Consider the following 13,888-nt stretch of genomic DNA (forward strand, 5'->3'; position numbering starts at 1 on the left):
TCATTGCACTGAGAATGGAAATGTGAGCAGGAGGTAGGTTGGTCATGCTTGACATTAGCCCCTGCTGCTTGTTCCACGGAAAGGCCTGACACTCTGTAAGGGGAGAAGGAAGCAGCCAGAACCAGCTGCCCTCCTACTCTGGGCTTTCCCGCACCAGCGAGCTCACGCCGCTGGGTTAGGGCATACATAGTGTGGTAGTTACTCATTGGCACGTCTGGGGTTCTTCAGGAAGGGCCGGGTAAATTTCTATCTGCATCTGCTACAGCATTTTTGGCACCAAATGCCCTTGCCAAAAATGCCTGACTAATCCTAGCGGTAACTACCCAGGGATGGCATTAACTATGAGAGGACCTAGGATGGGACAGGGGTTGTGGAGAGAGGGGTCCAGCACGTCTGGCCTCCATCTTGGCTCCACTCACTTGCCGGGGCTCCCTCACTTCTGACATCATCCGTGTACCCCAACTCTCCAGCGGGCGCAGCATGGCCTCCAAGTTCTGCAAACTCTGACTCCTCGGCCCCGGGCAGTATGAGCTCCCCACTGCTGCCAACCCCAGGTGCTGCAGCACCCCTCGGAGGATAGCCTGGATGCTACGTATACCCCTAACACATCCAGTGGCAGCAGCGTCAGGACCCAGTGACCAAAGGTGTGGTGCCCGGCCGGAGGAGACCTCATGAAGGGCAGCTGTGTTATTATGGTGGTTAGATTACTGACGGCACTGCATGAACTCCCTGTGTTCCTCTTGGTTAAGAGTAGGGACAGCTGCTCACACAGAGCCCCTTGCTTGCTCCATGCCAAACTGCACTGTCATAACTTCCTGCCTGCACACCCATCCCTCCCACCAGACTGTGAGCCCCACGAGGGCAGGAACCGTGCCAAACTCCAATAAAAGCCACTGACAGCAAAAAAAAACCCCCCAAAATCCCCCAAAAAACAGGAGAACAGGAGACCCAAAGAGAGAAATCTGGGGGGGGGGTTGCCCAGGTACCTCTATCCGTTTAAAATCTGGAATCTTCAGGGCCCAGAGGAAGATGCTAGCACCCCTGGCAGTTCCCACTGGTCAGGAGTGGTTGGTTGTGGGGGGGAGGAGGAGGAGGAGGAGGAGGAGGATTTCTCTTGCTTCCTATTGGAGGACAATGGTTCCAGCTCTATGGGTTCCACAGCTGCCATAGCAACTCCACTTAAAGGGCCAGCTCATAGCATGAGGAGAGGGGCTCAAAAGGAACCCCATCTTTAGCACCCAAGAGGCTAAATCATTGAGAGTGGTGGGCAGGGTTTCCAAGCTGGGGACCTGGGGATCTGGGCTCCTCTGGCAACCCCTACTCTGTTCCCCACACCCCCTTCACCATCCTTCCTACTGTGGGGTTACTTCCCAGCTCTGCTGATGTCAACTTGGGTCTGGTGATGGGCAGGACATCCCGGCCCTTGGCTCAACGTGGCCAGCTCCTGGGACTGTGGGAGGGCCATAGGCAAGGAGCACTTAACTCTGAAGTTTGTATGTGCACCTGTGTGTGTGTGCATATGAATTACATAGGAAATTATTTATCTTTGTGTTGTGTTTCTGAAGGTCTGAAAGTGCACAGCTGTAAGCACAAGTGCACGTGTGTGTGTGTGTGTGTGTGTGTGTAAGAGGGTCAGAGGTTCCTGGACATTCCTGAGCACTTGTGCACAGGTTGGCTCCTATCCTCAGTGCCTGGGAGGAACCAGCTCCTTAAAGGAACGAATGGTGAGTTATTTTGTAAGGTGGGTAGCAACCTCCTTAAGCCTGGGGTGTATATCTGTAATCTGCAAGGGATTTACCTAATAAATTGAGGCCCCACATTTAGAATGGGTTCCGAGGTTGGTGTCCCAGTGAAAGACCCTCTCCCAGGTCCTGCCCACTGTCCAGCCCAGGCTTGGGGGGGCCGGATCAGTGTCAGCCCGTGCCAGGTCACCGGAGGCAGGCCAGGCCAGGCCGTGTGAACAGAGAGGGTGTCATCAGGCCTCTGGAGAAACCCGAGCTGAGGCCAGATCCTGCCTGGCAGGTCTGTCACCCTCGTCTCGGCTTACACTCCCAGGGAAACTGGTCGTTGCCCTGGGTGGAGACTGGCCCCAGATATCAGGGCCCTGAGGATGCAGCCTTGAGCTCCCGGGAGAAGCTGGGCAGAATGTGGGGTGTGGCGTGGAGATGCCCTTGGCAGGGCCTCTGGATGAGGCTGGCCTGGGGTGTGCTGGAGAGACCAGGCTTGAAAAGGAAGCTGGGGCCAGGATCGTGAGCTCTGGGTATGGAGGGATCTCTGCAGAGCCCCCCACTTATGGGTCCTGGCCACCTTCCACGAGGGGGAGGCTTTCAGTGTGGCAACAGGAGTTGGCTGTGCCTCAGGGGTCTGGTCTACTCTATGGTTGTCTTGCTGTGCAAGACTCTGGACAAGCTTCTTCCTCAGTCCCCTCTTGGTTCCCTGGGGGCCCTTCCGGCAGTGATCTACCAGGATTCTGTGTTTCCGACCCGAAACTTCTGAGAGTGGGGGAGGCTCTAGGAGGCTGGATGCTGAAATGCGAAAGGCATTGTGGGGAAGGGCGGTCCAGGGGCAGCACCATGGGGAGAGGGAATCTTCTCTCTTGCCCTAACTCCTGGTTCAGGTGTTACAGATGTCGAGCACAAGGAAGAGGTGATGCCGCTCAGCTGCCGAAGGCTGGCCCGCTGCGCTCCACCCCCAACGCAGCTGTGCTTAGGCCCCAGCCACCCCCTCCCACCTCCCCCCAGAGCTCAGACGGCTCTCCTGCTGCTTTTCTTCTGAGGACTTCAACCTGCTTCCAGGGTTTGGGGTATTTCCTGGGACCCAGAAACTGTCTCCATTGCCCATGACCCTGGGAAACCCTCTAGAGGGAAAGGACCAGAGAGTGGTGGCTCCTCGGCAACTCATCGAGGGCCTTCTGAGGATGCTGTGTCTCAAATCCATCGCTGACCACATGATGGACTCTTGGGCCATGTACAGGGACAGCTGACTTTTCAGAACGCTTGCAGCTTGCTCTGCCTTTGAGAAGCAGCAGTCTTGGTCCTCTTGTTGGAAGAGTAAAGACCAGCAGAAATCTTCCTTGTGAAAATCTCCAGGGAGCTGAGGGAAGGCACCTCTGGTGGTCCCCCTCTGCCCCCAGCCTTGGGATCCCCAAGTCCCCCTCTCTCCTTATCTTTGCTGCTCCAACCTCTTGACAGATGAATGGAGAGGAACAGACCCTGGTGGCCTAGTGGTTGGGATTCCAGGCTTTCACTGCCGTGGCCCAGGTTCAGTCCCTGGTCAGGGAACTGAGATCCTGCAAGCCGCGCGGTGCGGCCACAAGTGGGAATTCGGGCCCCATCTCTCCTGGTGGCTGAGGTCTGGCGGTATGGCCTACACTGGTGGAGTGCAGGCTAGTGTGGCCAAGGGCCCAGTGCATGGTCAGACAAACAACACGCGGCTGTCCAGAACCTCTTATCCAGAAGCACCATTTATCCAGGCCCCGTGGAACCGAGTGCCCCCAAGTACCCGCCCCAGTCCTCAGGGGAGCACAGGCACTGCAGGGGCCCATGGCCTGAGACCCTGCACGCTCCCCAGCCCAGCCCACTCTGGGGCCACAGACCCATGCTTGTCTAGCTACCAGCCCATCAAGGTGGGGCCCTGGGAATGAGCTGGCCTCAGACCCTCCTCTATTCCTCACCCCAGGGGCTCCACCAGTCTGGGCTAGCTCAGCACCATGTTAAATAGCTTCCTTGCAATGCCCCTTAAATAAACTCATCCCAGAGCAACCCACCCACCTTACACCCTGGACACATTATTCCACTGGCTTATGCCTTCTAGAGAGTGGGAGGGCTCTCTCCTCCTGCCCTCTACTCCAGGAAATACCATCTCCCTAAAAAACCAAGGGAAAAAGTTTTCCTCTCAGTTCTGGGGCAGAGATGAGGAGAGGCCTGGCTTGGAGTGGAAAAGCCAGGAATCCCCATCTGTCCCTCCCTTCCCTTTCTTCTCCTTGCCTTCTTAGCAGCCTGGGTCAGGTGTGACTTACCCAAGGTCACAGACCCAGGACCCAGAGTCCTGACCATCTAGGAAGTGGCCCTGGTTTTGACAGCCCACACTAGCTCCAGGGCAGGGGACTGACTCCAAGCCTGCCTCTGCCCTTGGCGCCTTGCAGCTCTCCTGGCTCAGAGTGAGCTGGGGAGGTTACAGCTCTTGACTCCACTTGGTCCTGGACCCCTGGCGCTTCCTCTCAGCACCCTCCACCCCTGGTGTCCCCAGGGCTCTCTGGCTCTGGGGATACTCAGACAGCACCAGGGCATGGGAGCAATGGGGCCGGGGCCTGAGCAAGCCTGTCCCTGGCCCCATCAGCATCTGGGCCCAGGCCAGGCCTCACACCCAGTACTGGCCGTTCTTGAGGGCAGGGTTGGATGTCCGGCAGAACTGCAGCAGCTCTGGGTCAGGCTGCCCCTCTGGCGGGGCCCCCTGGCCAGGCACCGCTGTGAGGGGGATGGCCTGGCCCGGCTCCATCTTGCGGAAGGTCTCCGCGTCGCCGGCCAGGCCATTTCGGGGCTTGGCAGTCAGCACTTGGACGTTGTGCTTGCCCGTCTTGTTGCGTTTGCGGAGGTAGAAGAGCAGAGGCACGATGAGTGCCAGAAGCAGGAGGACCAGGCACACGGGGACGATGATGCTGAACATGTTGGCCTCGAGAAAGCCCAGGAAGTGCCCCCTGGCCACGGTGGGCACGGGGCTGGAGGCCGCCAGGCCTGGCTCACCAGTGGGGGTGCTGCTCCCTGGCTCCCCTGCTTCTGTCCGAGCAGGCAGACTGAGCAGGGCCACTCTGTAGGGCCGGGCTGCGTTGTAAGGCTCCGTGGCAAAGTCCAGTGAGGCCACGGCAGGAGGGACACCCCTTGCCCACAGCTCCAGAGTGAGACTGTCGCCTGCAGGTCCAGGAGAGCTACCCTCCGGCCTGCCCACCTCCAGCCCCAGCCTCCCATCCTCAAGGTCCTGCTGGGTGAACTGCTCCACAAGCTGGCCGCCCCTGGGCTCTGTCCTGGCCCGGGGCACGCGGACCACGCGGCCGTGCCGGGGTCCCGCCAGGAGCCGGAAACGCGGCACACTGCCTGTGCGGTTGGCCAGCTCGCCCGCATCTAAGACAGTGGGGTCCAGGCGTAGGGTGGCACCCTGGGGCCACGGCCCACCTGTCCACACATGCAGCAGAGCCCTCACGGTGACGTTCACCGTGGCGGATGCGTTGGCACCCCTGGCCAGTGCCAGGATGCTGAACTGGTCGTGAGAGGAGGAGAAGCTGGTGAAAGCAAAGACCACTTCGCCCTGGTCTACCTGGAACTGGCTGAAGGCTGCGGCAGGCTGCCCGCCCACCAGGAGATGCCCATACCGGGGCCCCTGGGTGAGGCGGTAGGCTGCGTCTGCCTCCTCCCGATCGGAAACCACCCGGAGCTGCTGCCGGCTCAGGGAGGAGCGCCCTAAAGCTTGGGGCACCTCTAGGGGTGCCCGCAGCTGCACCTCAATGGCCGAGGGCAAGACGTCCACGGCCAGGGACATGGGCAGGGGCGGGCTGGCCCCATCAGACACACTCAGCTGGAAGATGCCCACCACGCTGCTCCCATTGGCCACAAAGGCCAGCCGCCCTGCATCCACGTCGGCCTGGGTGAAGCAGGTCACGGGCCCCGGGCTGGCCCCTGCCAGGCTCAGGAAGCCATTGTGGGGGGCCCGCTGCACCTTGTACTCGATCTCCCCCGGAGCCGAGTCTGGGTCCACCACGCTCAGCTGGGCCCGGGAGACGGGGCTGCGGGAGCCCCGGGTGAGCCGGAGCGGGATGGAGGTCTGCGGCTGAGGCGGCCGCTCATTCACATCCCGCACTGTGATGGCGAAAGCCTCTGAGGTTTGGGGTCCCGCCACGGAGGCCCCCGCGGGCCCCTGGAGGTGGGCACGGAATCGGAAGCCATCCTGCTGGGTGCCCCCGCCGCCGTGGGTGTACACCAGCTGCCCTGAGGCCAGCTCAGACTGCAGGAAGTGGGGCCGCCCGGTGTGGAGGGGCTCCTCGGACAGCAACAGCTGGCCCCGCTGGGGGAACTGTGTGATCTGGAAGAGCACATCGTGCTCTGAGCGCCGGGGGGCCGGAATGCTGGCCAGGAAGTTGGAGGCATCGAGGGTGGCTGTGGTGATTTCGGCCCGCTGGCCTTCCGAGACCCAGAGACCTGGGGGTGGAACACAGGCTATGAAGGTCCCGTACACTGAGGGGAGAGCCATGGACCCTCAGACCAGCGTCCCCAAGGCCAGGTTTGTCCCTCCCCCCCTCAGACCAGGTACCCCAGGTTGGGGCTCAGGGTCCCAGGAGGACCAGGATCGTGTCCCTCCTTCCGACCGCAATGCCTCCCCACCTGCCCAACCTCCCTATAATTTACCAGGTCCTGGGAGTTGACATGAGCTGCTGACCTTGGCCTTGTGTCCCCTCCTAACTGGGCCTCTCCCAGTGTCCGCCCCCCGCCCCCCCCAACGTTGCCATCCCACCGTGCTGTTCACCTTTGTTCTTCCAGAGGCGGCTGGGGCGCTGGGGACAGGTAGCTTCAAAAGACACAGTCACAGCAAGGGTGGCGGCCATGTCGGGGGCAGGCGGTGAGGACAGCCGGAGCTCCAGGGCGTCATGGGCCTCCCAGAAGGGCTCAGGGGGCATCTCGTGCTCATACAGAACATTCCCCGCATATACCTGCGGGGAGAGCCCATTACTGGGACGAGAGGCAGGTCCAGCCCATGGTGCTCAGGAGCACTGGGCACTTGGGTCTCCCTGACAGCCTCCCTGGAGGATCTCCCCACTGTGCCTCACTCTCTATGTCTGTAGCCCATGCTCTCCCTCACCACCTCAGTGGGTCGCCAGAAAACAGTCACATGACAGTGAAGAGCCAGGCTCTAGAGTCAGATGCCTGTGTCAAATCCCAGCTCCGCCACCTTGGTCAAGTCACCTCAAACCTCTGAGCCCCTGGGAAAAGCAATGCTCTATCCGTGCTTCTCTTGACAGCAGGTCTTTCCCCTTTTGCATGAAATCCCTTACCCTCTTCCTTACTGAAGACACTGCTTCTACCATCTCCTGTCTTTCTCCCATGGTATCAATTTCCCCCCAAACGGATTATTCCCATCGTTACGCAACTATGCTATCCGCCCACCTTAAAGAAGAAACTTCTCTTGACTTCACTTTTTACACCAATATCTGCTGTCCTACCTCCTGCGCTTTTGCTCTTCTTTGCAGCAAAAATCCAAAAAGAATAGTCTATACTCTACCCCATGCTGTCTCGAGTGCACTCCACCCAGGCTTCCACTCCTGTTGTCACCAAGGGCACGATGGCCTCTGTGTTGCTGGACCCAGCGGCTGGTTCTCAGAGGTACTGGACACAATTGAGCATTCCTTCCCCCAGCCCACCCGATGGCTTCCAGGAAGTTCTGCTCCCTTAGTTTTCCTCCAACCTCACTAGTCGCTTCTTCACAGATGATCTGGCTGGTCCCTCCCCTTCTCCGCAATGTCTGTGGCTTGGCCTTGAGACTCTATCTACAGGCACTGCCCATGTGCTCTTGGTGGGTCTCGTGTCCTCAAATGCCAGCCATGAGATGACCCCCTTATTTGTATCTCCAGCCCGGGCTGTGCTCTCCTGAACTCCAGGCTCGTAGCCACCTGCTTCCTGGGCAGCTCCTCAAGGATGTCTGAGGGACATCTCAAACTCAGCATGTCCCAGACAATCCCTGACCTGCCCCGCCTCTCCCAGCCTTCCCACTCCAGAGGGCACAGCTCTGTTCTTCCAGTGGCTCAGGCCCCACACCCTGGAGTCACCCCTGATTCCTCTCCTCCTCTCACACACCATCATCTGTGGCCTGGATTACCACAAGAGCTTCTTAACTGTGTCCTGGCTTTGGCCCCTGCTCCACCCCCCTCTACAGTTTGTCCTTAATGCAAAAGTCAGAGTGAGTCTTTAAAAACGTTAAGTCAGGTTCTGTCTCTCTTGCTCAGACAGTGCAATGGCTCACCACCATTTGGCTTCAAAGACCCCATGTGACCCCGTTACCCATGACCTCACGTCCTCCAACTCCTCCCATGGCAACTCCACTCCAGCCACACCCACTGTTCTCAAGGCCCGTCTGCGTGTTAAACACCAAGGAATAGTCTCCACTTCCATCAAGAAATCCGTTCCCTCCCACTTCTAATCCCAATGTGTCCTCTTGGCTTATCTTCTGTTTTCCCCTTTTAGGAGACACAGGGAACTATTTTCCTTCTCTCAGAAAAACAAGACTTATGCAATAGTGAGATGGAAGCTGACTGGGGTCACATTGTGCAGGAGATTCTACGAGCAGCGGGGTTGTGGTGAAGTGGGGAGCCCTGCACGGTCGAGAAGGGAAGTAGAGCCCAGTCAAAGGGGTAGCTGCTCTTCAGCTGATGGGCCGGAAGAGGGAACACAGGCCTTTTAAGAAACGGAAATCAGGGTTTTGGTTTTTTGGGTGTGTGTGAGATCCCCTAATTTTAAAATATTAAATGCACGTGCAGGCCAAATAAAACACATCTGTGGGCCAGCTGTGGTCCGCAAGGACTGCCAGCTGTAACCTCTGGCTCAGGCTGACGAGTGGGCAGCAAGAAAACGGAGACCCTCAGGAGTGGGGGTGAGAGCCTGGATGCCTGGGTACAGGAGCTACTTGTGGGTGGGAGGTGTCTGGCTGGTAAGTCACAGGCAAGGTGGGGAGGGGTCCCTGACCTCTGGGAATCAGTAGTGTCCTTTGGTCAAAGAATGTTGGACTAGCAGTCCGAAGGCATAGCCCCGGTTTTGCTTCTTACTAGCCATGGGCTCTAAATAGAGTCACCTGACCTTTGTGAGCCTGTTTCCTTATCTGTAAAATGGAGACACCTGGTCGCTGCCCTACCCAGATCAGAGTATTGTGGCACAGCTGCACTGTCAGATACCACCCAGGCCTGCCCTGCCCACTTCTTCAAGGGGGGAGGGTGTGTCTGCCACGAAGCCTCCTCCCAGCTTCCCTGGGTGGCGCTGCCAGCCTGGCCCCCTGGTGGCCATTCAGTTCAGTCCTTCAGATTGCTGGGGTGTGAGGGAAGCACTGCAGGGTGGGGGAGGGGCCTGAAGGGCTCATCCTGTTCCCTCCCCCTTCCTGGGCATCCGATGACAAAGCCTCCCAGGGATTCAGGGTGCACAGCTGCTGCAGCCTGCTCAATATTTCATTGTGGGGAGGGGCAGGAAGGGAGCCATGGCAGAAGCTGGGGGATGTTGATGTCAGCGACCTGAGAAATCTTCCCACCCTCGTTAAAGTTACTTCCTTCCCCATGCCTGAAAGACTACCCCCGCCCCACTCCGCCTTCAGGGAGAACCAAGGCTGCGCTGGAATGCTTGGTACCTCCTGCACTTAGAAGGGGCCTTAATTTAAGTGATGGCTACTGGCCCCACTGGCAGTTAGCACAGAGAGCTCTGTGATCCCAGCAGAGGCAGCCTAGCGGTCTGCCTCTTCCCATGGCTGAGAGTTCTAGTTTTCACTGGTGGCCTCTGCTGTGCTCTGTGATAGCTGTGTCCTGAAGCTGCCATGATGGATGGATGGCAGCTTCACTCCCAACTTGACTTACTCAGCTGCTTCTGTCCACTCGTCTGCTTTCAGGACCCACTCTGCTTCTTGCTGGCTCTTGACCTGAGCCCCATGCTCACACCTCTGCCCACAAGCCCAACAGCTGCCTTTATCTCAAACTCTATTTCCTCCAGACCAAACACTGCCCCTCACCAGCCACTGGATTTTCTAGGGTCCCCTATGCAGTGTGCCTTTTCCAGACCCCTAGGGTCCAACTGCAGTTCCTTCTGGAAGCCAAGCCCCAGAACCTGATCCCTGCCCTGGGACCCTATAGCCCTGACTTCCCGCATCCTTCCTCCTCCCCCTGGAACACTAAGCCCCATCTGCCCTACCAGCCTGGTAGCTCCTGGAGGGCAAGGCATGCAGAACCTGGACCATGGCCGGCCCAGGGAGTGGCTGCCAACGAGGCTGGAGCTGGTACCCGTGTCTACATGTGTGTCCAGGCGCAGAGTGTGCCACTCGAGGCTGGATGGAGTGTAAGCGGTGGCTGTAGAGAGTGGTCCTTACCTCTGCCTGAGTGAAATTCCCCAGGGCCTCCCCGGTGCTGCCCTGCTGGGTGTGGAATAGCCGGCCAAGCCGGGGCCCCCGTACCACACGGTAGAACAGGTGGTGGGGGTCGATGCCTGTGCTGGAACTGGCTCTCAGGCTCTGGCTGCTGAGTGGCTGGATGGACCCTGCGAGAGGCAAAAGGGGACTGTCAGCCTCTGACCAGGAGGCAGGGCAAGGCCTGTGACTGCTGGGGAGGCAGCCTGCCCCTGGCATGGCACACCCACCTGGGCAGATGGTCAGCGTCCGGCTGCCCTCCAGTGAGAGGAGCAGCTGCTTCTGGGCCGTCACCTGGAAGAAGTGTCCAGTGGAAGTATGCTCGCCATCAGATAGGATGAAGCGGAAGCCTCCGTCCGGGGCTCCTAGGACAAGCGTGGAGTTGGGTCTCGCTGGCCCACGCCGGCGCCCGTCCTCGGGGCACCCCCACCTCTCGGCACCCACCTCTGTGTGAGAACAGCACGAGCCCGCCGTCGAGCTGGGCCTGGGTGAAGCTGTGGACCTCGGCGCCCGGCGCTGTCCGCAGCACCACCTGTCCATTGCTGGGCTCCTCAAGGGTGTAGACCAGGTCGTCGGGGCCCGAGTCGCTGTCTGTGCCCCTAAGGGCCTCCGGAGGGATGGGCACAGTGGCCCCCTCCCACATCTGGGGATACAAGCGTGCAAAGGTTCTGCCCCCACCAAGCTTACCCACTTCTTTCCTCCCTGGCCCTGGGGCCACCATCAGGGCTCCAACCACACTGCCATCTGGGCTCTCCTGCACAAAGGGCCCTCCACCCCATTCATCTTCCCCTGTTGGCCCAGGGCTCCCACCCCCGGGCCCCCTGCTCTAGTCCTGCTTGTCTGTCAAGGCCAGCTCATGAACCCCAAGAAGACCCCAGCTCTCACCCCCTCCCCAGAGATCCCCAACGCTGACCCAAAGTGCTGCTTAATGTGGTTCACTGGCAGGGCAGGGGTCTCCCTTCAGACCCTCCATGGTGAGTCTGGGCAGGGGCTGGCACACGATGGGAATCGTGATTTTTGTCTGCCCAGGATACTTAGAAATGGGCTCCCTTTCCTGGTGAGGGATGGGGTGGGAGGCTTGGTGAGCTGGAGAGGCCAGTGTCTTGCAGCACTGAAGCAGCACTGGGATGGGGGCCCAGGTGTTTCCAGTGCAATCACGAGCCCCCAGGCAGGTGGGTAAAGGCTTCCTGGGGGCAGGCAGCCCCTCCCCATGCTCAGAGTGAAGGGGAGCCCCCCTCAAGCCTCCCACCTGCGTGCAGGGCAGGATTCTGTTCCTGTTCCAAGGGTCCTGTTACAGGTCCTGCCGGGTCAGCAACTTATGAGCAGTACTGGGGAGGGGCTCCCATACCTGGTAAACTGAGCCCCCTGGGATTCCCTCCCCCAGCCCAAGGCTGACCTCAGCCAGAGCTCTGGAAAGAAGGCGGCAAGGCATAGATGCCGGGCTTTAGCACAGGGCTCCAGGCACAAACATGGTGGACGGCACCACCTGGTGGCTGAAGTGCTACACAGCACCATCTGACTGTGGTCCCAGGGCAGCCCTTAGCCTGAAACCTAACCTCTGCTGGCCTCCCCACCACGAGGCTGCTCCCCACAGGTACATCCTACACCACCCAAGATTCCCAGAGCCCCATGTCACAGACAGCCCAAGTCAGCCCTCTTTTGAAACCTTCCATGGCTGCTGCTGACCCAGAGTCCACACTCTAGAAGTCAGCATTCAAGGCCCTGCCCATTTGCTACCCTGCTGTGTGGGCCTGGTCAAGCCACACCCTTTCTGTTCCACCAGTAACTTCTACTGTGACCCTGGAGAAGTTTTGTCACCTTTCTGGGCCTCAACTTCCACCTCTGCTGGATGGGGGCACCATTACTCTGCAGTAGTGTAAGAGGCAGGGGATTTTGGCGAGCCAAGCGGTGGCCTTCACTTGCTGGTGGTGGGAGTGGAGAGGAGCTGGAGTCCACCCTTAAGGGTCTGACAGAGCTTTTTTCTTCAGGAGTCCTGGTCCTGAGCCATGGAAAAAGCTTCCTGCTGAGGGTGAGTCCAGGGAACAGCAGGACCAAGCATGTCCATTCACAAGGCCGTCTATTGCACTTGTAAGTGTCCACTAATAAAGCCCCACACCTGTGTTCTATTTTCAGTGCAGTTGCTCTTCTCTCCTCCCAATAACCTAGTGAGGCATGTGGCAGGATCCCCATTTTACAGAGGAGGAAACTGAGGCTCACAGAGGGGGAGCTGTGTGCTGGCCTCTCTCTGGGAGGGGAAGTGGGAGGTGGTCCTAGAATGCTCTCACCTTCAGGCCTGTGTTTGTGGTGAGGACGGGGGGTTGGTCGTTGACAGGCAGGACGGTGATGCTGAAGGTCACGGGATGGCTCTGGCGGTCCATCTCTGAGGCATTAGCCGCTAGGACAAAACTGTCTGCCAGCGTCTCGCTCCCGTCATGCACATAGAGAATCAGCTGCTGTTCCACCTGCAGGCAGGCCCAGGGCTAGAGGTCAGGCCCCAGCAGGCCTGAGACCCATGGTGGGTCTCAGGCCCAGCACGTTTCATGCCCTGCCTTTGGGTGCAGGAGGAGATTGACTCCTCCAGAGCTTCAGTTTTTGCTGGTGGCAATGGGGACAATCATTCCTCCCGGAGCGAGGGAATGAAGGAGTGGAGGAAATGGGGACATTCATCTCTCTCTGCCAGTGAGGGAGGATGAGATGAGGCGCTCTGTAAATGTGGGCTCCTGTCTCCTATCTGTGCATACCCCCAGACTCTGCCCCCAGAGCTGGGCTGCATCCTGGGCCTCCCTGACCATACCTCTCTCCAGGAGAAGGTGCTGAGGGTCCTGTCTTGAGGTCCTTCCTTTCTCTGCAGGACCCCATGCTGGGGTGGCTCCAGCACCTGCAGGTCAAGGCCCGGCAGCGTGGGGAAGTAGGGCCCAGTGATGCGGAGCAGGGGAGGGGCCAGTGTGCGGGTGCCGCCCTCGGGGACGCTGAAGTTCAGCGCCTCCAGTGGGATGGCAGCGGGCAGCACCTCCAGCTCCACGTGGACGCCCTGGAGGGGAGCACCCAGGCCTGAGGACACATCCAGGGAGAAGACATCGCTCCAGGCCTCAGGGCGGGAGTGCAGGTACAGGACCCTGCCCGCGTCCACCGCCTCCTGGGAGAAGCTGTGCACAGCGTCCAGGCTGGGCAGCTCGGCTGCCGTGGCGCTGTGGGTCAACATCACCAGGTGGCCAGAGCTTGGTGGGGTCTTCACTGAGAACACAATGTCTGCCGGTGGCACTGCCTCCTGGGCTGCCTGGTTATGAGAGGGGTCACAGAAGGAGGTTGTTGAAGCCTCTGAGGCACACACTCCCTCAGCGATGTACACAATCACACATCCTCAGACTCAGTGACACGGACATACAGTCTCACCACACACAAATGTGTGGACAGAGACACATATATGTCGTGCACACGCACGCACACACACACACACACACACACACACACACTGACTGCCCCTGCCATGCTACTGCCACAAGAGGGCGCCCCATCCTTCTCAGCGACACAGTCTCCTACAGTACAGGCCCCAGGCAGCTTGCAGACCCTAGTCCAGTCCAGGGCCTGGAGGGAAGGTGCTCCCTCATCTGACGGTCCAGCCATAAAAGGCTATACACCACCCCCAAACTCACATTCCTGTTCTGTCCCTCTGCCTGGAATACTGTCCCCCCGTTCTCTGCTGTTAAATCCCAAACTCTTCAAAGCCTGGCTCAGATGCTGCCTTCTCCTG

At 59.3% G+C, this 13,888-nt stretch overlaps 1 protein-coding gene across 1 annotated transcript in view; it reads right to left on the reverse strand.

The window, feature by feature from the left end:
- Positions 1 to 3,209: 3,209 nt before the first annotated feature.
- CSPG4 (chondroitin sulfate proteoglycan 4) overlaps positions 3,210 to 13,888 on the reverse strand; it is a 35,886-nt gene continuing 25,207 nt past the window's right edge. The window contains exons 4-10 of the mRNA XM_007118683.4: positions 12,932 to 13,414; positions 12,423 to 12,599; positions 10,582 to 10,780; positions 10,368 to 10,502; positions 10,102 to 10,268; positions 6,514 to 6,697; positions 3,210 to 6,188 (exon numbers count right to left, since the gene is read on the reverse strand). Of these exons, the coding sequence (XP_007118745.2) occupies positions 4,360 to 6,188; positions 6,514 to 6,697; positions 10,102 to 10,268; positions 10,368 to 10,502; positions 10,582 to 10,780; positions 12,423 to 12,599; positions 12,932 to 13,414 (3,174 nt within the window). The 3' untranslated portion in view covers positions 3,210 to 4,359. The remainder of the gene's footprint in view (positions 6,189 to 6,513; positions 6,698 to 10,101; positions 10,269 to 10,367; positions 10,503 to 10,581; positions 10,781 to 12,422; positions 12,600 to 12,931; positions 13,415 to 13,888) is intronic.

Source organism: Physeter macrocephalus, chromosome 11 (genome assembly GCF_002837175.3).
Source record: "Physeter macrocephalus isolate SW-GA chromosome 11, ASM283717v5, whole genome shotgun sequence".
Lineage (NCBI taxonomy): Eukaryota > Metazoa > Chordata > Mammalia > Artiodactyla > Physeteridae > Physeter > Physeter macrocephalus.